The sequence below is a fragment of the Mus pahari genome, chromosome 2 (genome assembly GCF_900095145.1).
Source record: "Mus pahari chromosome 2, PAHARI_EIJ_v1.1, whole genome shotgun sequence".
Classification (NCBI taxonomy): Eukaryota; Metazoa; Chordata; class Mammalia; order Rodentia; family Muridae; genus Mus; species Mus pahari.
Genome location: NC_034591.1, coordinates 119,035,298 through 119,062,666, shown reverse-complemented (window position 1 = coordinate 119,062,666; position 27,369 = coordinate 119,035,298). Strand labels below are relative to the sequence as shown.

General features: G+C 37.2%; 1 protein-coding gene across 1 annotated transcript in view; it reads left to right on the top strand.

Annotated features, from left to right (window-relative positions):
- Positions 1 to 27,369, top strand: part of Cntn3 (contactin 3) — a 372,106-nt gene that overhangs the window by 107,206 nt on the left and 237,531 nt on the right. The window contains exon 3 of the mRNA XM_021190014.2: positions 17,888 to 18,014. Coding sequence (XP_021045673.1) covers positions 17,888 to 18,014 — 127 coding nt within the window. The remainder of the gene's footprint in view (positions 1 to 17,887; positions 18,015 to 27,369) is intronic.

Sequence of the window (27,369 nt, the reverse complement as noted above, 5' to 3'; positions counted from 1 at the left end):
TAAACTGCAAAAAGTTTTTTATGGATACTGTGTGCTGTGAGTACTCTTACAGCAAAGTTTTGTATGGCTCTTGGTTGATACGCAGTAGAGAATTTGGTGACACATACAGGTATTTAAGAAGCAGGTCCCCCCCTCTCTCTCTGTATGTGAGAATGTGTGTGTGTGTGGGGGGGGGGGTGTGTGTGTGGTGTGTGTGTGTCTGTTTGTCTGTAGACCTTGGTGTATATGTGTATGTGAAGAGAAATATCAGAGTATTTTTCATTTTGATTGTTTCCAGCTGAGCAATCTTGCCTAAATGAACCGAAACAAAACCTTCCTGGCAGGTTAGGCTATACAAAGGTGGTTGTTCCTTGTAGGTGGAGCTGTTCTTAAATCAGAAATTGCAAAGTTAATAGGCAATTGGCTAGACTTTTCTTTGGCGTGGCTAATAGAATCATCTAACAATGATCTGTTGTCTGTGTACAACATGGGATAGCAGTGCTACAAACAAAAATTGCACATAAACTGACAACACTACAAGATGTTTTGATAATGATATTGCTTGGCTCTTAAGTGAGAACTTGGTGAGTAAATATGTCATAATGTCATGTCATCATGTCAAAAGTTTGAGCATAGCTGAAGGATGGATTTAGCTTGATATCTCTAATGTAGTTCATCTTGAAAAGCTTTCCCGATGGCTAATGTGCATACTGCCTTGCCTTGCCTTCTTGAGGAATGGTCATCTCAGAAAGCAGAGTAGGCATGTTGTGTATTGCTCAAGTAATTCTTGCTCATACATTCTACCCATCCCTCAAAATTTGGAAGAACAAATACCATAATAATTGATGTAGGGTGTCCCGGAAGGTTTGGAATACTTTGTTTTCGTTTTAAGTTTATATTCCAAACTTTTTATTTCCTCCTTGATTCTTCAGTGACTCATTCATTGCTCAATACCATGCTGTTTCATCTCCATGAGGCTTTGTATTTTCTGGGGTATCTTTTGCTGTGGAATCCTAGTACTATTCTGTTGTCAGCTGGAATACAGACTTATTTCTACTTTTCTAAATTTGTTGAGATTTACTTTGTGTCTTAGTATGTCAGCTGTTTTTGAGAAACTCCCATGGGCTGCGGAGAAGAATGTGTATTCTGTAATGTTTAGGTAGAATATTCAGTAAAAATATCTTAGGTCCAGTTGTTCGGCTTCAGTCGCACTCTGTCTACTTCATTTATGTTACATAAACTTGATTAAAACATTCATAAATCTATGTTCAAAGTTCTGTTAGCATTGAAAAAAACTTGAATGCAAGCATTGTTATATTACCTAAAATTATAAAACAAAACAAAACAAAAACTGCTATCCTTATAGTTGACAATTATCTATCCTTTTCAAACTTCTGCCTGACCACTGAGGAATTAAGCGCTTATCTCACCTCTGTATTTATATTTATTTTCTCTTCACACTATCTGGGCTTAATTTTCTTATTTACCAGTATTCTGGAGACAAAACTAATATTGTTAGCTGTCAGTCCAAAAGAAAATAATTTGTATATTTTAACAACAACAGCAATGTTAGGGTTTTTAAAAATGTTATTATAAAAGAGACAGAAACTCCTGTGTACTCATTTGTGTGCTGATTTGTGTTCCAAGGAGTCCTGAGTATACTTTTATGTGTTTTCATGGTAGGGTTTTGATTTGACTTTTTTACTTGAACTTTCTGTATGATCATGGAAGCCTCAACATCTGGTTATAGGAGATAGTCAATAGAAAGAAGCAAAGGGTGCCTTCTGGGAAAGGGAAAGTTTCACACTCTGCTGATTCAGAATGTACATTCTCTGAATCTTTTGACTCTGTTCCAGGATTTTTTTTTTTTAAATCTGGACAGCTTCATAGTGTGTTAACTTAAAGGCATTGGGTGTTTAATCTGCTATTACAAATTGTTGCTGAGATCTACACATCATGTTTTGTAAAGAATATGAACTCAATTTGCTTCTCCTGTTACACATACAAGGAGGAATTGTGAAGTTTGCTAATGCTTAAAAATAAGGCATTAAGGCAGTTTTTGTATTACCTGCTGTCATTGTAATATTGATTAGTGTCACCCATGGGCATTAAAAACACTAGTAAAATTAACATGCACTAGAACTCAAATAGCACCTAGATCCTAGGTGTGGCATTTCCTTGTTCTACACTGTCAACACCAAGGGCTCAGTCTGTTCTGAGAATGTTCTCAATGTGCACAGCCATTTTTCATGCCACCTAGGGAGGTTCAAAGGCTTGAAGCAGCATTTATGTGCACTTTTTTGTTAGTTCTAAGTTTTCAAAGTAAAGCTCCCAGCATTTTAATCTCCAAATAAACTTTTATAGCTGATTGTCCCTTTACAGGATCATACAGTACTGCGCTTACTTCTAGATGTATCGGAAGGCAGAATCTTCCCTTCTCATAACATATGAACTTATACAAGTCATACCCAAGTTCAAATGTCAGTAAATTATAGAGAAATAACAATAGATAGAATATGATTGTGTGAGCCGTGTGAACCATTGTCTATGGAACAATCAGGGTATGAGTTCCTGAGTGTATTAGTCAGGGTTCTCTAGAGTCACAGAACTTACAGATAGTCTCTATATAGTAAAGGAATTTATTGATGACTTACAGTCTGCAGTCCAATTCCCAACAATGGTTTAGTAGTAGCTGTGAATGGAAGTCCAGGGGTCTAGCAGTTGCTTAGTCCCACACGGCAAGCAGGCAGAAGAGCGAGAGCTAGACTCCCTTCTTCAATTGTCCTTATATGGTCCCCAGCAGAAGGTGTAGCCCAGATTAAAGGTTAAAAGCCCAGATTAAAGCCCAGATTAAAGGCCACCACACCTTTAATCCCAGATGACCTTGGACTCGGAGATCTCCCTGTCTTAATCTTCTGGATTCAATCACCACTGTGTCTCAAGATCTCTATACCAAGATCCAGATCAGAAACTTCTATCTCCCAGCCTCCAGATTAGGTTCACTGGTGAGCCTTCCAATTCTGGATTGTAGTTCTTTTCAAATATAGTCAAGTTGACAACCAGGAATAGCCACTACACTGAGTGAAAGAGTTTAACTGAAAGATACCATTCATTGTGGCATACACGTGACTGTACTTGACTTTCTAAAATTTGCTTTGTTGTGCCATGTAGAGAGTTCAGAATATTCAATGTGTGGTCATATTTCCTATTTTAGGAGAATATATACAATTAACATTGAGCTTACAACAATACATATGCAGCTACATATTTTCCAGATTCTTGAGGTCTCTGACAGTTCTTTACTGTTTATTTTGTTGAGTTTCCATAGTACTATGGTTACAAGGTAAAGAATAAATCCTTGTTGAATTTTCTAATTGAAAACTGATTCATGGAGCAATATTAATATGCCCACCCATATGCTTTTGATGAAGTGTCTACCCTCCACAAATTAATAGGCAACTTTTGTTTTGGTAATAATACTGAAAGATATTTACTAAACTAGATAACTGTACACAGGAATGAGTGTTCACAACTACATAAAGGAAAGCACTATTCGATCTGATTATTTTTTCCATGGCGATACAGAGCTGTGATGAATAAAGCCATTTATTACACTACCTTTTCGTAAATTACTTTCCTCAGATATAATTCAAAATTTGATGCAACACTAAGCAAAAAATATGCACTAACGTCAAATTCCATTTATTTCCTTGCTAAAGAGCTGCTAGTCTTTGCATCAGAAATGTCATCTTAGTCATATCATTTCCATACTGTAGAACTAAGTGTCTAGAGATGTTGGTTAACAAACCTGCAAGTAAGGAAATATTGAGGGAAGTCATATGTATTTTGATCCAATATTATACTTGCTTCTAGTAGTAGACACATACCATCATATCATCTAAGAAGAATGATTAACAGACTTTACTCAAACATTCTAGATAATAGGTATTTTCACACTATTTTTAGGCTGTCTGACCTTTGACATAACTATTCAAACCCAGAAGTTTCACACGAAATAAATCAAATGTGAGTGTTACTGACCTCAAGTGACACTTGGTTTATGAACATGAAAATTAGAAGTTCATGTAATAGTCAGATATCATGAAATATTATCCTTGTAATTCAACTGTTGTCCAAAACCAGGTTGCATACAGATGTGACATACTTTTCAACACTCACCATAAAGCATAACTATATGGTTTTTTAAACTTTTTAAAATGAGTATTTATCATGTTTTCAATTTCAAGGCATGATTTTATTTGTCTGGGTTAGGGCACAAAATGCATAGATTAAAGAATAAAAGGCAGAGCCTACACCCAAATTATAGACTATTATGCTTTAGGGATATGTGCAATCCAAGTTACTGAACTGAATTTCTGATAAAGTTGTGTTATTTGGGGTTTTACGCTCAAAATAGACTTTGTGCATGAAAAATGTGCATTTGAGACAGAAAAGAGAATGACTCAGTCCTAGGGCACTTAGTTGATTATCAGAGTCATTTTGTCAGTCACTGGAGGTGAATTGTTCCTTGCTATCTATTCCTGCAAGCTTCATCCTCTATGGCCAAGGTCTGTGGAAGAAGGGAACGCCTGCCAGACTGCTGAGTTTAGGACTGCTTATTTCTCCCTTCAAGCAAGGCAGGCCTTGATGAGCATAGACAGTCTATGGTTTCAGAGCTTTATTGTAGAAAGGCAGGGAGAAGGACAGAAGGTAGAAAGAGGGAGGCTGGCCATGGCCACATGGAGAGAGTTGGGGAAGGAGAGAGAAAGAGAGAAAGAGGGTTAGAGAAGAGAGTAAGAAATGTGAAAGCTTAAAGAGAGTGAGGAGGGGGGCAAGCAGCCCCTCTTGTAGTGGGCTGGGCTATCTTGCTGTTACCAGGTAATTATGGGGAGGAGCATATCTGGCTATAGTCAGGTAACTTTGAAGGTGGAGTCTAACCAGAATGCCAGAAGCGTGGTACATTGTCTGCATGACTGATAGTCACAGAATTATGGAGTTGGGGGCTCTGTGGTATCAGGCACCCAACTCTGGGAACATGGCTCGCTTTCTCTTCCCTTGTAGAGTTCTCTACTGGGTCACCGGAGATAGTCCCATTCAACCAAAATGGGCTGCATATCACAGTCCCACAGGTAGAGAGTTATAGAAGTGGGCAAAACACTCTTGCATATGAAAATAAAAAATAAATAAATAAAAGGAAACAATAAGTAAAATCAGGTAAGTCATTTAATTAGCTTGAATGCTGCTGTAGTAGTCTAATTTTAGAACTTTTATCCTAATGCTTAGAATGGCATAAGACCTAAGAACACCATATAGGGAGTAGGTTGCCCATACTCCACTTAACGGCCCCACACTCATGCACACCAATGGAGCATTACAAAATGAAAATGACATGATGGGAATGGGACTTGTTGGAAAGATCCAGCTTCAGTTTGAGTGGAACAATAAGTAGTGGGCAGTCCTATATTTCATCGAATATAGCCATTAAATAATCAGTTTAGTAAATATGTTAATAAAGGAGGATTTAGTGTTTGTTACTTCTGAATAAATCCATAGTTTGTGTAACTGATTTCTTGAGGGTTTCAGTGTTGTTGGTTTTTTTTTTCCTCAAGACCCTTGCATCCACTTTTCTTCTGGAAAGTAAATAGCCAGAGCAAGCATCCTGTAAGGCCTGACGACTGAAGTATCCTCGCAGAGAAGCTCAACCTTTGCCCATTCTGGTTTGTTTTAATGGCAAAGCCAGCTGCTACTTTCAAACAAGTCATTAAAACTAAGAAATGGGCTCTGCTTCAGCACTCAGCTCTGCAGTAGATTACTAGTGGAGTGCTGTTGCCATTGAGAGTGCTATTATGTGTGTTTTCCAGCAAAGCTACTCCTGTGTAGTACCACATTCACAGTACTCAGAAGGGAGTGGATTGGGTGTACGTGACCCAGAGCCCAGAATCTGCCAGACAGAAACAAGCAACTAATAACAGTAGATGCCTCTCTGAGGGCATTGCATTTTCTTTTCCTGTATTTTTTCAAGTATTTATTAGATATTTTCTTCATTGACATTTCAGCTTTCCTGTATTTTTTAAAGTACCATCAGTATGGCAATGAACTAGCTTCTCTATGGAAGAAGATAATTTTTATCATGAATTATTTTATATTATAAGACGTATGTTAGTTAGAGGAATAATACCTTGGTAAGAGTTGTAATCTGGAACATGCTGGTCAGTCTTTGGTCAGCTAAAAGGATTTCTAGTGGTGCTATAGGCAGGCACAGAGGATGATTTGAGGTCTGATGCTGATTAACCAATAATTCTAATATATACAATTTGTATATGTATTTGTATATCTGGTAAATATAGTTACTGTCTTCTGAAGGCATAAAACTCAGGGATGGGGCAGGGGAGTAAAAAATAAGTGATGGCAGTATACAGTAATAAATATGTTGTGATGTTTAAGATGTACAGACAGCTTTCTAAGAGTCTGCAGTGAAAACAGATGGCTACTGAATGGCAACTCTAAGGAAGGATACTTGTAAGAATACCAGGGTCATCTCGCAGTCCTCTTGTGGCTTGTATATTACTGCCCGGTGGTTCTCCAGAATTAGAAAGTATGTGAAGCTCCTAGTTGAACTTCCTTTGTAGCTCCAAAGATCAATTGTTATAATCTGTGCCAATATTAAAGAAAACAATAATTTTTTTGGAATGCCCAATTTTATTCTGGTGGCTTTGGGTCGACTTGAAGCTAGGTATGTTAATAAGTACAGTGTAACTCACGTGGGACTTAGTGGTCAGTGGGCAATATTGACACTTGGGAACAGGCATTTTATCAACCAATAACATTGAATAGAGGCAGCTACATACTATGCAGGACTGAGAAGCCTATCTTTATGTGACAGGTTGGTGAGAACCCAAAGTTTTTCTTCTTTTCTCACTCAGACATCCCAGGAGACATCAGATGAGTGAGTTTAAGACTCATATTTTGGGAGCTTTGAGAAAGTTTTGAAATGCTGGTGGTTTTTGTTTTTATTCATTGTTATCATTTGTTTTATTTATATATAAATCAGTATAGAACATACCTTGCAATGTCACTCATTCCTCTAAAAGCAATAATAATTGGCAATGCTGTAAGAAAGAGAAATATGCATCTGGACCAGAGGTTGTCAAATGAGGAAGGAGAACTTGATAGGTGAGCGAGATCGCTCAGTGAGGATGATTGCCTGATTGAACCCTTGAATTCAGATATCAGCTCCAGGTGTGTCCGAAATGCACCATAACCCCAGAATTGTGGCCTTTCTAAAGTGTAGCTCTGATTCATTGAAAAATCCTGCCTCAAAGGAATTAGACAGGGAGTGAAAAAAGAAGGCATTAACAAATGCACTGATGCACACACTTATATGCGTGTAAACTCCCCTCACATACACACTCTATATATACATACATAATAAAGAACATACTGGGGATTGGTGTTGTTAACTTCTATGTGGGATTAAGAAGTAGAGAATGATAAAGCTGGTTGTGTGGAAGGAAGTACAATTGAATAAAAAGAAACAATAAAAACAAACACTGCTCAGAACGATTTAAGAATTTGTATTATTTCACAAAAACTAGCTTATAAGTTGTGTATTTTACTCCATTAAATGAATAGTGTATATACAGCAACTCATACTTCAGTCAACTTTGAATCATGGGCCACTTAAAAACCCTCAAAGCAGGGGACTCTATGTATTTTGAGAAGCTAGCTTCTTTTTAGTTGCTGACACAGTGTGGGAAAGGCTGCCTTGCTGACATTGTTCCACATAATTCCACCCTATCCCAAAATGTAGAGCACAGTTTAATCCCTGTCAGCATTTAAAAAAAAATATGAGAGCAGTTATCTGTGAAAAATGTAAGATGAGTGAGAAGTGACTTTAGGGCTAAGAAAGCGACACTGCATGTACAGGAGGATTTGAGGTCAGATCTCAGAGCTCATACAAAAAGTAATTTACAAGCCAGATGGGACTGTAGCCTCAATGATGTCAGTTGGGCACAGGCACAAAAACATTGAGGCTCACTGTGAGACCTTGTCTCGAAGGAGAAAGACAGAGAGTGCCAGTGTAGGACATCAGACATACTTCCCTGTCCTCCATGTGCACATGTATGTGCAGTCCCAACACATACAGTTGGGGTTAGCATTTTAAACAGATAGTTAGACCATTACAAATAGAAAACTGGCTTCCATTGACTTGAGGTGTGGTTCCCTTCTAATATAGTGTATGGCTGCAAAAGTACAGCAACTTGTAACCACCAGATAGAATGTCCACTTATTCGTTTCTCTATAGCCACTAATGTATAATAGGAATTATTTTCTGTAGAATTATGTTGCCATAGACACAATGACCTTATATTAGAGTTTTATAGAATGCATTTCCCAAATACATGAAGGAAATAGTATGTAGGACCCCCAAAGCTTTGACTCAAAGCTTTTGAAAATTTTAAAAATCATAAATGTAAAATCTTTGACAGTAAGACATTAAAGGCATGTTTCAAGAAGAACTGATTAATAAACTTTTCTCACATGATGTGAGACTCTTGTGATGAACATTTCAAAGAACTCCAATGAAGACTGCTGTAATACAGAATGAGAATGCATCTGTTATTTTCTCTTGGTTTACCACATTGCATACCTCACAGTAACATCTTCCTCCTCCTCCTCCTTCTTGTTTTTGTTGTTGTTCTCTATGTCCTTCTCCTCTTCTTCCTCTTCTTCTAAGTTGAATTTGCTCCTAAACCATATAGGAAGAAAGGGATAATAGGAGGATCAGAATTACTAAAGATCACATCTATAAGGCAATGCATTATTTATATATTGCAATATGATATTTGCATTGATTAGCATCCCCCCCCTTTTTTTTTCAATTGTAAAAAACTTTCCAACAAGCAGAAATAGCAATTGAATTAAAATAATACTGTGATGGGCTGTTTGCAGAAATCTTCCACATTCTTTAACTCTACATCACTGTTGTTCAGACCGAATATTGTCTACAGGAATAAATGAGACATTCCATCATTTTGCTCGGACAGACTACGAGCGTCCAAGTATCCTCTGTGTAAACTATTATGGGATACAAGGTTTTACTGCATTGGCGTTTTCTTTACTTTAGCAAATTGCGAATAAAAGATGAAAGCGATTCTTGGTAAAAGAAAATGTATCAAGAAAGCTTATTTTATTTGAAAATTTATTTCCTGTATCAGTGAAGCCTAACCAGCCCTTTTTAATTCCAGTTCCTTAATTGTTGAGTATTATTCCACATGTGTGTTCTGCCCTCCTGTTGATGGACAGAGTAGGACATAAAGACTGAAGTACTGGACAGTTAATTTAGCGGTTAGACTTTCTACTTTATATTGGTACCAGGTTTGAAAACTGTCCTACACAGTGTATGCTACACTGCAGCACTTTTCCATTAACCTAATTGCTTCCTAACATTTCCTCATGTAGGAGATAGACGAATAAGTTCATCCTGAAAAGCATCTCCCTTTTTATTTCTCATTCCTCATCTTAAACTTGCTGCATTGCCATCTTCTGTTACTCTGGTATATTCATTGTAATATACATCTTAAATATATGTGTTCATGTATACAGATATAAATATATACACATGCAAGTATATATGCAATTAAATGAACATACATGTGTATATTTCCTTCCTAGTGTCTAAATGATGATGGTAGCACCCATTACTTCCTTCTGATACTTTATAAAAACAATGAATAGTCAGAGAGAACTTGGTCAACTTAAAAACAACATGAATGTGGGGCATGGTGGCTCACGCCTTTAATCCCAGCACTTGGGAGGCAGACACAGGCAGATTTCTGAGTTCAAGGCCAGCCTGGTCTACAGAGTGAGTTCCAGGACAGCCAGTGCTATAACCCTGTCTCGACCTCGCCTCCTCCCAAAAAACAAAAACAAAAACAAAACAACAAAACAAAACAACAACAACAACAACCCCCCCCCCCAAAAAAAATGAATAAGAAAAAAGCAATAAGAGACCTCTTTTCTTTTCTATGATTTCACCTTCTCTTGTCTGGTTTGGGGGTTTTGTTTATTTTTGTCATGTACTAGATCTTGCTGTCCTGCAATCCACAATGTGACAATAGAGCTCACCATAAGAACCTACTACTGTAATGGGAGCTTCTTGACAAATGATGTTATCCTACTTATAAATGATTGTGGTCAAGTAGTAAGGTTGTGATCCAATTGTCACAAATGATGTCCTGGTAAAAGAGGGGAGTTTGAGCTTAGAGAGCGAAGCACACACAGAGAAGATAAAAAGTGACATGAAGATAAGGTGAGCATGCACAATGCCAAGTAGAAATACAGAATAAATCCTTCCCTCATGGCCTCCAAAAGAATCCAGCTCTGAAGCTGTCTTGCTCTTTGACTCACAGCATCAGAATTTGCATACAGGGGGTGCCATAGGCCAATTGACTGCAAGACCTTGTCCACCATGGCTAGTTTTTCACACGCTGCATTATCTTACTTTCAAAAAATCTATCACAGACATGTATTATACTAAGATTAGCAGGGGCTGGCATTTGTGTTCTTTTAGAGTCTGCATGACCTCTGACCAGGATCTTCTGGCTTTTAGTGTCTCTGTTGAGAAGACTGGTGTAATTCTGATAGTTCTACCATGTATATTACTTGGCCCTTTTCCCTTGCAGCTCTTAATATTCTTTCTTTGTTCTGTGCATTTAGTGTTTTGATTATTATGTAACAAGAGGAGTTTCTTTTCTAGTCCCATTAATTTAGTGTTCTATAGGCTTCTTGTACCTGTATGGCCATCTCTTTCTTTAGGTTGGGAAAAGTCTCTTCTATGATTTTGTTGAATATGCTCGGGTCCTTTGATCTGGGAAGCTAAGTTATCTTCTATTCCATTGTTTTTAGATTTGGTCTTTTCATTGTGTGCTGAATTTCCTAGATGTTTGGGTTAGGATTTTTTTCTTTTGTTTTGAATTTTCTTTGACAGTTGTGTCCGTCTCTTCTACGGTATTTTATACAACTGAGATTCTCTCTTCTATCTCTTGTATTCTGTTTATGATGCTTCCATCTGTAATTCCTGACCTTTTTTCTAGGTTTTCCATTTTGAGTTTTGCCTCCATTTGTGTTTTTTTTTTTTTCTTGTTTCTACTTCCACTTTAAGGGCTTGGACCACTTTACTCAGTTTTTTCACCTGTTTGATTGTGTTTTCCTATATTTCTTTAAGGTATTTATTTCTTCTTTAAGGGCTTCTATTTGTTTACCTGTGTTTGTCTGTATTTCTTTCAGTGAGTTATTTATATCTTCCTTAAAGGACTGTATTATTTTCATGAGATAGAATTTTAGGTCAGCTTCCTGATTTTCAGGTGTGTTGATGTTCAGGGCAGGCTGATGTGGGAGAACTGGGTTCTGTTGATAACTACATGTATTGGTTTCTGTTGTTTATGGTCTTATGCTTGCCTCTAGCCATCTGCTTATCCCTGGTATTGGCTGGTGTCCCTGAGTTGCTTCAGATCTCCTGGTAAGCCTGTAGCAGACCTCCTGTGGGACCTTCCAATTTGGGGAGTGGGGGTCTTCAGAGGGGCAGAGAAGCTGCTGATCTGTTGCATTGTCTGCAGTAGATCTCCTGGGAGGCCTTCAGACTGTTGGGTCTTTAGAGAAGCAGTCAAACTTTTGTCCTCTGTGAAGCTGTTATTCCAGGGGGTGGTTAAAGACTGTGATAGCTATTTCCCCGTGTGCAGTAGAACTCCAGGGAGGCTTTCAAGTCTGTTGGATCACATGCCCTGCATGTTCTGGAGCCCCCAGGAAGTCTTCAGATTGTGGTGTCAGTTGCCCAGTTGCCCTGTGTACAGAAAGGCTCCAGGGATACCTTCAAGCTCTGGTGTCTTCAGGGGAGCAGACAAGCTGGCGATCTGTTGTTTAGTTGCCCTGTGTGCAACAGATCTCCTGGGAGGCCTCAGGCTGTGGGGTCAGATGCCCTGAGTGCACCTGATCTCCTGGGGTACCTCAGGCTGTGCTGTCTTCAGGGGAGCACACTAGCTAGCTGTCTGTCCTGGCAGAAAGGAAGGGGCCACTGTCTTCATCCTTGTTTTCTTCTGTAGAATAAGATGGCTCAGATTAGCTCTCCTCTAATTGGTAACATACTCTTTTACTTTCTTTAACCAAAGATAGTGTTCATTTGTTGGGAGTGGGGTTCGGCAGTGAATCTAGAAAGGAAATGTAATAAATAGTCCAATTCTGGTTCGTGTCTCTTGAATGCCTTTAATGGTATTGCCTTCCTGAGTACCTCTGGGACTATTTGTCTTCATCAAAAAGGACTCCACTCCCCCTTTCCTCATGTAGATATGGCAAAAACCAGCAGCTTAGAAGTGGGATATGCCCTCCTTTCCCTAGGAATTTAAAATGTAGCATTGACTCTCCAAGGAATTTCATTTCTTTGAGTGAAGGAAATGCAACCGTGTGAAGTTTCTTTTCTGTTTTGCTTCGTCAGTCTACATAAAAATTGTATGACATGTGACAATTAGAATTGACCAGGTACAGTTTGACCTTTTATGTGACATTACCTTAGCAGCCCTTAAAGCTTGTATTTATGTTCAGAGGTACTTATTCCTAGTTGCTGTATCTGGTAGGGGTAAGAGGCAAGGAGGAAGTACACCTCAGGATTGAATTTTTTGACTTATTAGTCTTATTCAGCAGTGTTATACATCTTTTATTTTAAGTTTTAAAGCTAAAAGTGAGGCTTTGCAACTAGGCTAGCATATCAAAAAAAATGTTCCTGTCACAAAATGTCAAATTCGACATCAATCTAAATGTTACACCAAATACATTTAATCAGGCAAGAGGCTACCTTCTGTTATACATCAAGTTTCTGTAGATTGTTATGAATATCTACATGGGTAAAGGATACATCCTTTTGAAGATCAAAACTAATTGAAGAAAATGCTGCAAATTCCGTAATGGGTAGCAAAGGCCAGAGTCTGATTCTTCTATGTTTATGTTGCTGGTGAGAGTTTAGAACAGCATCCCCTTAATACCAATTCCATTCAAATGTAAAAAGACCAAGTGGCTTTTGTCTGTTGTCTAAGCAGAAAACATGGGCTAACCTGTCACATTTCATTACTAATTTGTATTTAGTTTTAATGACTTAGACGCTTCCACATAGCCACCAATTGTCTTGAGCACCTTCAGGATCTTTACTTTTCAGACATGGTAGTTATGTTCTCAAAGTTCTTAATTCCAGCGTCATCACAAAACACCAAAGTTCAAAAAGCAAGCTAAGGGATAATTTTTGACTAACTGTATTTTGGACAGAGTTATGTCTTGGAATTAGATACAAATCAAAATCATGAAGGTTTCTATCATATATCCAGTCTCTCCCTATGAATCTGCTTTACCATTTCTGTCCAGGTATTTATCCTCTCTGGCCTTCCCTGGTTTGGAGGACAAACCATATCAAGGTTGGGAAGGTAACAATGAGGCTTAAGATCTTATCTTAAAATCTGCCCAGTTTTAAAATGTCTTTTTCCCAATAAAGAGGTATTGTCAAAAATATTTCATATGTATTTCAAATAACCTCAACTGTTTATACAGTCCAGACTAATGTTGACAGTGTGGCATATTCCAGAAGCTATGGTAAAGCAACGGCTTAGAATATTAGCAATCACATAGACATTCATTGATCCATGCTGAGTAATATCACATCCTGGTAATTATATTGCAAGTTGAAAGGTGCCAACACACCATTCTACTGACTGTCTGGTATAGGCACAAGCTGCAGTATACATTGTTTAAACTTGAGACCATGCTTAATTCAGCCTTAAAGCTGAGGCTTGATGCTGAACTAAGCTCAGCTTCATAGAAGATCAGAATCTAGAATTCCAATTGTGATGTCTACTGTCTTAGTCAGGGTTTCTATTCCTGCACAAACATCATGACCAAGAAGCAAGTTGGGGAGGAAAGGGTTTATTTGGCTTACATTTCCATACTGCTTTTGATCACCAAAAGATGCAGGACTGGAACTCAAGCAGGTCAGAAAGCAGGAGCTGATGCAGAAACCATGGAGGGATGTTCTTTACTGGCTTGCCCAGTCTGCTCTCTTATAGAACCCAAGACTACCAGTCCAGAGATGGCACCACCCACAAGGGGCCCTCCCCGCTTGATCACTAATTGAGAANATGCCTTACAACTGGATCTCATGGAGGCACTTCCTCAACTGNAGCTCCTTTCTCTGTGATAACTCCAGCTGTGTCAAGTTGACACAAAGCTATCCAGTACAATTGACCCCTTGTCAACTTGACACACAAACACATCACTAGTAAGCCTCAACCCTTAGTTATTATTCATCCCCAAGATCTTAAATAACTTTAAAAGTCCCACAGTCTTCGCAAGTCCTTAAAATTTCAATCTCTCTTAAAATCCAAAGTATTTACAATTAAAAGTCTCTTAACTGTGGGTTCCACTAAAATACTTCCTCCAAGAGGGAAAAGCATCAGGGCACAGTCACAATCAAAAGCAAAATCAATCTCTAACCATCCAATGTCTGAGATCCAACTCACAATCTTCTGGGCTCCTCAAAGGGCTTGGGTCACTTCTCCAGCCATGTCCTTTGTAGCATACACCTTGTCTTCTCGGCTCCAGCTCCAGCTGCCTGTACTTCACTGCTGCTGCTGTTCTTGGTGGTCATCTCATGGTACTGGCATCTCCAAAACGCTGCTGTGACCCCTTCAGTCCTGGGCCATCAATTGCACCTGAGGCTGCACCTTCACCAATGGCCTTCCATGGCCTCTCACAGTGCAGAGCCTCAGCTGCTCTGTGTGACCCCTTCATGCCTTCAAAACCAGTACCACCTGGGTGACTCTTACACATTACCAAGTCCTGCTGCAGCACAAAGTACAACTTTGGCTATCACTGGAACACAGCCTCTTTGTGCTCTCAGAAAATACTTCCCAGAAGATGTCACCTCAATGATGCTGGTCTCTTCTTAATCACCGCTAATTCCTTAGCTCCAACTAACCAGCATCAATAGTCCCAGTAATGCAAAGGTTTCACTTTAGTGGTTCTGGTATCTTGTTAATCACAGCTGATTCTTCAACCCCAGGTAACCAGAACCACAGAATCTTCATAATCCAAAATAGCAATGGCCCTGAAAAGAGTCTTTAATTTTCCCTCTGAAATTACACAAGCCAGGCCTCCATCTTCTGCACTGTTCTCAACATTATCTTCCAAGCTCCTACACAACATTCCAAAGAGCTCTTAACACAGAATGGATCTTCTGGTCCAAAGTTCCAAAGTCCTTCCACAGTCCTCCCCAAAACATGGTCAGGTTGTCACAGGAATACCCCACTCTGCTGGTACCAATTTGTCTTAGTCAGGGTTTCTATTCCTGCACAAACATCATGACCAAGAAGCAAGTTGGGGAGGAAAGGGTTTATTTGGCTTACATTTCCATACTGCTTTTGATCACCAAAGGATGCAGGACTGGAACTCAAGCAGGTCAGAAAGCAGGAGCTGATGCAGAAACCATGGAGGGATGTTCTTTACTGGCTTGCCCAGTCTGCTCTCTTATAGAACCCAAGACTACCAGTCCAGAGATGGCACCACCCACAAGGGGCCCTCCCCGCTTGATCACTAATTGAGAACATGCCTTACAACTGGATCTCATGGAGGCACTTCCTCAACTGGAGCTCCTTTCTCTGTGATAACTCCAGCTGTGTCAAGTTGACACAAAGCTATCCAGTACATCTACTGAATACATATTGCTTCTGTACCACATTAAACTTGGAAATGTTGCAGAACCACTGAAAGTTGCCAGTGTCTGTAGTATAAGGGTAGTATGTACACATGCTATGGTAAGAAAGTTGGACTTTGTCTTTGCCATCAGTGTAACATATCTTGAGAACAATAAATGTTTGGCTTTAGAAGTTTCTAGATACTACCTTGTATCTCCTTAGTGGACTTTAGAATCTGTCACTTTCTTGAACTAAATTATAACTGCAAGTATAACACCTTTAAAGACTGTAGAGTTACAGATCAGTAAAACTTAGATATACTATTACAAGTGGCTTTGGGGCCTTATTATGCTATTCCAACTAATGGTTATTTAAGTGGTTAGATTCAGTCTCCAGTTTAGCTTGATGACTTGAGACTCAAATCTTTTACACATAATCACGTGTTTGGTCATACTGGTGTGACTAATCTCCAACAAAGATACTGTCTAGCCTGACAAAGACAATAGCCAGTATAGCTATTCGCTCCTTATAGTGGTTTGGATAAGAATGTTCCCCCAAATGTTCAGATATTTGAACACTTGGTTCCCAGTAGATAGCACTGTTAGGGAAGTTTGCCCTTGCTACAGAAGTACATCACTGGTGGTGAGATTCACTATAACCATTCTGTTCTCTCTGATTTTTGTATATGGTAGAGGATGTGATCTCCCTCAACATCCTGCCCCAGCCACCATGCCTACTTCTTGTTGCCATGCTTCTCTGCCATGATGGACTCTCATCTCTCAAGAACCATGAGCCAAAGGAAACATTTTCTTTTTCAGTTGGTCTGGTCATAGTATCTTATCACAAAAATAGAAAAGTGACTGATATACCACATCAAACAAAAATACTCTGATAAGCTGTGTTGTGCATTATCTCAGAGAAGCCTAGGGAAGTTCCTAGAAATAGGACATCAAATGCTTTACAGAAAAGGCAAAGCTATGTCTTTATATGAGCTCTGCAGTAAATTCTTCTAAACTGTATACACTGACATTCTGAAATGTTGGGTAAAAGGGCTTATGTAACCTAACCATGCTTAGCTTAGCTTTCTTCTTCTGTATACTGGACAGGATATATTACTCATGCTAAGAGCATCTTGATAATTAAATATTGCATCAGTGAGCTAAGGACTCATTCCAAAGCATAGTTACTGATATGTCCTTCATTGTAAATATTATTGTGGTTTTATGTTGTAAGTTTATGATTTACCTGGTTCTGGCATGCATTTCTATTTGTGTAATTGCTGTCTGAAGCATATGAAAATGTAAGTTCTTTCTCTCAGAGGCTTTTGAAACTATTCAATTTTATTTTGTTTTTGTCTTACAATTGGTGAACTCTCTTAGTCTTTGACTTTATTTTGCCATCTCTCTCAGCTTTAGGAGAAACTCCTCTTCAATTCGGCCCAGAATTCCATGAGAGGAAAGAGTTCTTAAAAAAATTCTGTGAATTTGTTTTTAAAAATGCTCTAGCAATGGTTACACAATTTCAGTTGCATAACTGTTTCGTGATAACATTCTCTTTCTCCTTTCCCAACACCTAGTACAATTAGAATTTTGTTTTCATATGTGTGACTGTGACAGTTAAGTTCAGAAACCGTTCCAGTTCTCCTAAAGTAGGGACACTTTTTGAAAGGCACTTAATCATTCCCGCATCCTTTTATGTCATATGCTGTGAAGTATATGAATATCCCAATGAACCGTAAGCATGGGCTGGCAGCCATGAGTTGTGTGTATTCCTCAAGTGTTATGAGAAACGTGTTGGATTTTCATTTCAGTTTAATTTTGCAAAGAGATTTATATAATTGAAAAGATTTCTGGTAATGAATTTATTCTCCAAAACATGAATAAAATATATGGGCGTTGTTCTGTGAAGTAAATGCTACAGCTTCATTTACAGACTGAAATGAATTTTTAAATATGGTGACATTACTTGTGGATTGCTGCTTCTTGAAGAGTTTACTCACTCTTGAGGATGGATTGATAGATGCTTTTTAACAAAGCAATGTGCACACTGCATGGTACATGCTGGGAAGTAGGAACAGTTAAGAGTAAACAATAGTTGCTATTGGTTATTTTCCATTCTGAACTGCATCCCATATGATACCTATCATTTATTCTTGTTATTTTATTCCTCTACCTATGCAGGTGAGCTTCTTTTACAAGGCCCTGCGTTTATCAAAGAGCCCAGCAACAGTATTTTCCCTGTTGATTCAGAGGACAAAAAAATAACATTAAATTGTGAAGCAAGAGGCAACCCTTCACCTCATTACAGGTACAGTGGGAAGGTTGAACATGTAAATAACATGTGGTGATTCTTGCTAGTGTGCTTCAGTATATTCTGCCATGTAAGAAGTGTTAGACACATGATGCTATAGCTCTGCTGTACATTCAACAGAACTGATTCCACAAACATTTAAATCTTTTAAGCCATCATGTCTGAATTAAAAGAAAAAAAAACATCAGAGTGTGCTTCATCTGCTCACTGATTTATGGTATAAGTTAATTTATAAAATTTACAGATTATAAGTTAAGTTATAAAGATATCAAGAACACATTCATGAATGGCATGAAATTAAGCGGTGTTTGATCCATGTTATTTTTATTGTTGTTTTGTTTTCTCTTTTCTTTGTTTTGTTGTTGTTTTGGTTTCTTGTCTTTTAAAATATATTGGTATTTTTTTTTTCTTTGCTTACACTGGATATGTGTTTGGAGGCTTATTAAATGTGGGAGAGTAAAATGCATTTTTAAAATAATATAAATTATTTTGAAGAGAAACTAATGTCTTTTGTCAGCCTTTTAAAAATCACCTATAAATCCTTACTTCTAAAATTATGTACAGACTTATTAACTGAAACCTTCAGCTGTCTCACACACACACGCACATGCATACACACACACACACACACATTCCAAAAGGTATAAAAGTGAAGACAAAAAATTAAATTCCCACCTTAAGATTAAAATGTCAACATTTGAAAAGTGACCAGGATGTGATGGCATGAGTATTTACATGACTAAATATCAAAATATTAACAATTTCTGCTCATGAATACTTATGGTACCCAATTTGATCAAGAGATGAATTATTTATAGTTAGCATACACTGCATCCATAGAGGTGGCTGAGGTGGGGTGTTTGAGACACCTTCATAGCAGCACACATCTCCAAGTGCTTGTTAATATCTGCATCAATACTATTTACCCAATTCCTGCACTTTGCAGAAGAAGCACTCTTCCTCCTACAATAATAAAAGCCTACAACTCCAAAGTCACCATTTACATCTTATTGAACCTCTGTTATTCTCTGAAGCCATATGAATAATAGACTTCAACAATCCTTGTTAAAGTGGGTCAGGCTTTTCTCAGAAAGAGCCTTTTATATTTATGCACCTGGAAGTAATCGAGGTTAGTCACTTTAATATGTTGAATGTGTACTTAAGGAGCATATACTGTATACTTTTATGAAAATATGCATTAAGTATTTATGTTAACTGGTCTGAATAAGGAGAGTCAAGGATATAGCAAGATCTTTACTTGACTTTTCCTTCTTATTATAGAAATATGAAAGGTATAAAGAAAACAAGAAATTGATTTTATGATCTGGTTAGATGAATTGGTTGTAGTGTATGCAACATCTGGAAATATTTCTTTGTGGGGGAAAATGAACAGATCATTTGATGAAGATTCTATCCTGGAAGTATTGTTTCTCACACATTTCTAAGGATGTCTGACAGCTTATAAAGATTACTTCTGCCCATAGTAGTGCAACACTTCTATAGAGAGAGCTCTAAGTGTGAGTGATAAGCATGTAGGTTATTTTTCTGTCATTGATGGAGTTGTATTGTCATATTTATCTTATGAATTATTTCATGAGAAATGTTTTAGATGAAGAAATTCTCAGCACATCAAATGTTGTCACAGAGGATTGTATTTCTAAATGAGAAGATTAATTATGTTTGTAGAATTTTATCAGATAGGCAGATGTCTTGAGCTTAGAAAGCTATAAATCTTTCATAGAAAGTATGCCTTGTATACTAGGTATTCAGTGTGATGTTGTCGATTCTGAGTGTAAATATATTAATTGCATGTACAAAATTTTGCAGAGCTATTGCTAATGGATTGCGACCTTCTATTTTATTGGATATCATGACATGCCAATTTAGAATTTGGTATGTTTCAGTTCAAGGAAAATCTATAACTGAGAAGAGAAGATACACAGCTTCCATTGATTTGCTGATATAGTGTTTGATAAATGAAGAAATTTAACATGCTACATATTGTGTCAAAATCCTTACTTGATAGCCAAATGGAACAGACACTTTTATCACAGCTTTAATGATTTTCTGAGCTGAAGATTTACAAGCAATATGAAATCTCACCTTTGCTAAAGGTTTATAATTTCTGAGAATTGAAAGCTAGAAACACAGGGAGTTTCTTCATTTTTGAACTGCATTAGACCTTCCTATAATAACTCCAAGAAAATAAAGTTTCTGTTTCTATGTGCTGTCTACAGAAGAGATGGTTTCCACTTGAATGGAATTAAAAATAGGTGAGATATTTTAATCAAGTGACATGTTAGGAATCGCTAAAGTATAAACTCTAAGATAATTTTTGCCTCCATGGGGAGACTCTTTTAGTTTCCTTAAACAGAATTTCATAGAATGAATATACATTCCATGTGTGTTTAAATTAGTGAAATTCAACTAATTGTGCTTAGTATAAAACGAAATGGAAACTAGTGTAATACACTAATTTTTGTTCACCGTTTATTCAATGAACAACGTAGAGTATTGAAGATCATACTGATGACTTTATCTATCCCCCCGCAAATTTTGCCTTTAATGTTCCGTTAAGTAATATACTGTATTATCATAGAATGGTTCAGAAGAAAACACTTGTTTCTTCTTACTTTTTAATATTTTTTAGAATTAATAGTCTAGATTCAATATAATAACAAAAGTTAATATTTTAATGAAGCAATAAAATAGTATTGTATATCATATAATTATAAACTGGAAGTAGACAAATAGGAAGCAAGGAGGGAATGAGGGACTCCTATGAATTCACTGATTAGAGGTGACCCAGTCATAGTTCTGAAGATTCAAAACAAAGTTTAAGAATCTTAGGAGAATTTGTCCTTAAAAGCACAAAGACTCCTGGAAACTGGCATAAACCTGCCCATGAGAGATTCTGTTCTTTTTATTTCCCTTTGGGTAAAGATAACTCTTAATTGGCCATACTAGAAATTCTAAAGTTCAGTGATTCTCATGAGAAATTACTCCTATAAAGGTCTAATTGAGAATTTTACTCTTTCTCTTACATTTCCCTGTCTACACCCTGAAGCCCACATTTAAAGGTTAATTAGTATTCAGTCTGACTGTAATTGCTGATGGTACTGAAGAAGTTTACCTTAAGGAAGTATTAATACTTAGTTTTTAATGTAAAAAATTTTCTCTTATTTCATTTTTGGGCTTCAAATGCCTAGCATTGGATGAAGATGTCCATATACAAGATTCACTTTAATATCCAATGATACCATTCTGTACATAAAGAACCATAGATCTAAGCTGTATTGGAGTATACATATAGACACACACACACACACAGACACACACACACACACACATTAGGCAAGTAGTTCACTTTATCAGTCACACAAACCCATCTCGAGTGCCTTGTGGGCATGGCTAGTTGTTACCAATCTGGAGAGCACAGATATCCTATCTCTATTCCTAAGATCTCCTATTGTGTACCACAGCTATTCCATAGCTATCCTGGGTTTCACAACTTGATCATACAGATGTCTTCCATTTTGGTCTCAGCTTCTTATTGAGCTCTTTCATTTAGGTGAGATATTGAAATCAAGTGACATGTTAGGAATCGTTAAAGTGTAAACTCTAAGATAATTTTTGCCTCCATGGGGAGACTCTTTTAGTTTCCTTAAACAGGATTTCATGGGATGAATATACATTCCATGTGTGTTTAAATTAGTGAAATTCAACCAATTGTGCTTAGTATAAAAAGAAATGGAAACTAGTGTAATACACTAATTTTTGTTCACCATTTATTCAGTGAACAATGTGATGAAAGGAAATTTAAGTTTGTTTATGCTCTGTGTATACACACACATACACAGTGTCCTAAACATTATCCTTTGTGTAGCACTATATTGGTATATAGCACTATCTGTGTGATACATGACTGATATGTAATCTATATATGTACAGTTGTATTTCATTAAAGAGTATAAGTACACATGTGGTATATATCATATATCACATATATAGTTTATATGATATCTAATATTTATTACCTACCCAGTCACATAATAAATAACATAATTTAAGTATAATTTTAACCTATGTATTATATGCTCCTGTATAGTTTCTATCATCAAGCAATAACTGGTGTCACTATTACCTATTTTTATACTAACGCAAATAAAAGCTATCATTCTGTTATCTAAACAGAGATCCTGAAGCTTAGCTCTGTTTGATATCTTAAATTTTCCAGCTATAGAGCTTTGGTTTTATATATTTAGGCACTAACAATATTAAAAATAAATCCACTGAAGTGGATGCAAAACATTAAAAATATACATAAAAATATCTCCATACTTTCTGAGTCTATTAGTAGGTAACTCATGAAAGGTGTATTTGAGGAATAAGTGATGGTGTACCACCCTCCTGGCCACAAAACCTTCTGGATAACCTTATATCTTGACTCCTTCCTGCAAAAGTGCACGTGGCTATGGTCCTGTGACATTCCTGCAGCACAGAGTGAATTGTCACTGTGCCTGNCTATGGCACCTTAACATTCATGTACTACACTGGAAATTGCCCCGATAGGATGTCACTCTCTCAGGGCAACAGTGTTTACTGTAGCTGCCAAGCCAACAGTAAAGGCTCACTTAGTGGCTGGAGAAAGATTTTTCATGAAACTGACAAGAAAAACAAAAAAAGAATTTTGGAGATCATATTTCAGAATTCAAGAATGCCATAGGAAAACATCAGTTTCAAAGTGCTAGGGAGTTGCTTGTTTTCTAGACACTATGGTTTGGATTAAGTCTTCTTTATTGGCTCCGTTTTAATATAGTTTGCTTTGAGGTAACCATGATAGCTTCTATGAAGGCAAGCCGCCTGATACCCTCCCCATAATATCACCTCTCAAAGAAGCGTTCACCTATCTTGTAGTGTCATTAGTTGCTTCTGGTCATATCACAAAAATGTGAAATAAAAACCTAGTCATTATTGTGAACAGTCAATAGTCTTAAGGAAAAGGAAGTTAGCTTTTATACATTAAAGGTATCGTGTAACACAATAAATCACCTGTTTTTGTTTTACATTTTTGTAAGTAGGACAAGCAGAGGGGATATGAGATATATTGATTAAAATTAAACCAAATGAGTCACTTTTGCATGCTTAACCACTCACTTTAGATATGAGCATGGGAAGTTCTTATTTCTTATGTCAGAATCACATGACAAGTAGCATGTTTAGGGGAGAATAAAGAAACTTACCCGAAGACTTAAAATTTACACAGAGAAAGAAAATCTGCAGGCACATTGCTTACCTCATTAGAATAGTGTAGACACTGATGGATTTGAACTGGGTTATGTAGGTTATAACCACTTACATGGAACATCTGTTTTTCATTTGTTAAACTATCAATGTAGTATAGTGTGTGTGTGTGTGTGTGTGTGTGTGTGTCTATGTTAATATTTAATATGTGTTAAAGAAATGGCAGTCTGCATGGTAAATTCATTTTACATACAATGTTTTGGTTTTCTGTTTGTTTTGTTTGACCAAAATACATAGCATCTCAACTCATTTCAATTATTGCTGAAGCCTAAATAGTTATTTTTGGATAAAGTATTGAATATGTAAATTCATACATTCATTCTTTCAAGGGCTGCAATTATTCTCATCACTTCAGTAAACACAGTAACAAACATTGCAGTGAACACAAATGCATTTGCTTATTAACTTGAAAGCTGCTTCTAAAACCACAAATTGCTTCTGTGATTACACTACTAAATTTTCTGTCAAAGCCCAAATAAAGGATCGCCTGTTGATTTAACAAGTGCTTAGTGTGGGCTTATTTCCTAAACACAACTCTAAACCCCCAAAGATTCTGGTGTTATTTGATTCTTCTTGCTTTGTTTTATCTTGTGGGCCAAAATGTAGGGTTTATGTTTCACCAACTTGTTATTTTTTTAACTTGCAATTATTTTTTAAACAATCCTAATACCATTTGCTTTATTCTCTAGGTCTGTTAATTTCTGTTTCAAGGGATGAGATTCCTTAACTTCATAACAAAGTTAAATTGGCAAACTTCATTGTCTTAAATCACAGTGATGGTAAAATATGTCTGTTTGTATTCACGTTAGAACATACTAGTGTGGTTCTGTGCAAGAGGAAGTCATATCTAATCATAACATGCATGAAAAGGATTATAAGTAAGAGAGTATATGAGAAGAGTCGGCCATTCTCTGATTTGTCTTTGCTGGATGGCATTGACCATACACAATGAAGAGTGCATGGAACCTGAATATGCAGAGGTTGAGGAGTTAAGTTTGACTGCTCTATTCGGAAAATATCTGTGAATAATTTATCAATTTATCAATGGATCTGATGTCAGATGTTAGAATTTTGAAATCAGATATTATCAATGTGAAATAGGCTTTTATTGCTTAAATTGTATGATGAAGTATAGAAAAGGTAGGCTTTTGTGCTTAATGTACTATTATATGAAATTCACACACACACACACACACACACACACACACATACACACACATCATTCTGTTTTCTTTCCTCCCTTCCTACCAGCTTGTTTATTATTTTGGAGTGCAATTGTGCACATATTTTTGCCTCTTGTAGTTTTAGGTTCTTGAATGTAACATTGGGAGTGTTTATCTTGTAGCAATCGGGACTATGCATTTTGAAATGCTTACCTATGCCACATAACAAAGTTACAGAGACCACTGGTTCCCAAGGGCTCATCTGCTCAGAGAATTGTCTTCATGTGGCAATCTGCATTCAGTTGCACCCTTCGATTCCATCAAGGTTAATCTTGTTTTCTCACTCTATTTGCTTTGCCATTTTCCTGTTGTGTAGAGGAGGTAAAAGATTTACAAAAAGTATGAGTCAAACATACTAGAAATCTAGGTTCTAGAAATCTAGAACCCCTGAATTTACCTCTGCAGACAAGCATTTCTAATATTTGCTCAGGTGCGAATTTCCACAGGGGTCTGGTTCAGGAGTGTTCTTCCACTGGGAATGAGTCAGCTTCTGATGTGAGAGGAGGTAAACAGTGTTACACTTACGGATAACGCAAAGCAAATCCCAATCCATGCTCACAATGAGCACTTGAACACTGAGAACTGGCAATAAACGTGTAAGATCATTCTAGAGTTTTATAACATGATTATGCAGAGGTGCTTAATCCTATGACATTTACCACAAGCTAAAGAAACAAGGTTAGTTCACTTCTGAAGCACAAGGTAAATGTTATATGATTGAAATTCCTCTGTGTACCGTACCCAGTGCTGTGGCTCTGGCTGCCTTCGCTCCAGACTCTTAGGCTGAGGACCCAGGGTGGAGTGTGGGTCTGCAAACACATTCTTGAGATGCTTTAAGGACCTCCACATGGTAGGAAGATTGCATTCTAATATGAGAGTGTTTTCGATGCATTTTCAAATTTCCTGATCAAAGAGGGAAATTGTAAATATTTTCCAAAGAACTGTGAATTTGCTATACCTAAAAACTATATTGTGTGATGTGACGACAGCCAGAGATCACCTACAGACATGCCCATTCTCTAGACACTGACATTCATTAAGGTTTCAAGTTCACACTTAAGAACAACAGGAGTGAGTTTAAAATGTTGCAAAAACTTAATAATATTTAAAGTAAATTTGAAATATTTTTTCAAACCTCCTTTGTAGCCCTTTTGGGCTACATGTAGCAATGGCAAGCAAGGTTGGACATACAGGCAAGTTTCCTGTATTGTTCTGAGGTTTGAAAAATGAGATTCGAATTTTCAGCAAATAAAATGATTCTGGCTTACAGATGTATTTAGCCATGTACTTTATTAAAAAGGGACTTTCATGTCTTTAGTTTCCAAGTTTATTTGTCTTCAATGATGTCTATCTATGTGTGTACTTATATGAATTCATGTCAACCATCTTCATGCACTGGTGACAGAAGGCAGACTAGAGTTTCACCTCCCCTAGAACTGGAGATATAGTCAATAGAGAGCTGCCTATTGTAGGCACTGGAAACAAAACCCGAGTCCTCTGCTAGAGCAACCAATTCTAGTATCCACCGAGCCATCTTCCCAGCCTCAAGTTTATTTCTTATCCAGGTGCAAATATGAGACATATGTAGAAATCTATCCCTAATATAAATATTTGCCTCAAGATCCTGGGACACATTTTTGTTTCTCAGAATAAAGTAGTTTTTGGAATTCCAGTCCCAGACCTAACTTACATATTTCAGAGTTGAAATAAAGAATAACTCTTTTGAATACATATAACTTTCAGCAAGTGAAAAAAAATCATCAATATTTAATAAGATACTGAGATACTTTTCTATCACCAGGGGATGAGTTCCATTGAGTGATGGATTTAGTGTTTAGAAGGAGAAAAATAATTATGTTTTGTGAAGATTAACATTCTTCAATATAACTCAGGAACACCTTACCTCTGAAGAGTTTTGTGCGGCAGTGCCCAGGCACGTCTGCTATAGCAGTGGCATATTTAAAACCATTCTTACATTTGTGCATAGTAAAGGAATCTAGCAATTGTGTCTGTATGATAAAAAAGCCAAGGTAAAGGAAGTATGAAACATTAGTACATAATAGAACAATCGTTCCCTTTTTGCTTCTTTACTTGAAACTTAGCAATGGTAGCTTTTAGACTGTAGACACTTACTGAAATAAAGTATTGCTGCAAACGTTTTATGATCTCTTAAATCTTTCAACCTATTAAATAGGCAAGAGGAAATGATTCTCTGTATTTTTATTTATTTTTTACAATTTTCCACACAGCCATTGAACCTTTATTATTCATTAGCTAAACATAAAAACATAGTTTTTAAATGAAGCCATTAGGTATGCTTAGGCCCCAAACATTCTAAGTCTTCGGCTATAATGTTGATTTTTTTCCCCCCCTTTACAGATTGTATTTCGTAGGTAATAAAAACAAATATAGGGCTGGGAAAGATAGCTCAGACAGTAAAGTGCTTGCCTTACAGGGAAGAGACTGAGGTAGGTCCCCCAAACCCATCTAAAAACCCCAGCATGGTAGAGTTCCTCATAATCCTAGTGGGGGAGGGAGAGTCAGTTTGGTCCCTGTGGCTCCCTGGTCTGGTATCTTGCCTGCTTGGAATAAAGGAGATGGAGGTGAGAGACAGTTTTCTGTTTCTTATTTTTCATTTTTAGTTGCCAACTAGGGTTCTCTTCTGGTCTCTATATACATTACATATATGAGTCTCTATGAACATATGCCCCACATGCCATGCTCATGTGTGTGCGCCTGTGAATACACACACACACACACACAAACACACACACACACATACAGAGAGAGAGAGAGAGAGAGAGAGAGAGAGAGAGAGAGAGAGA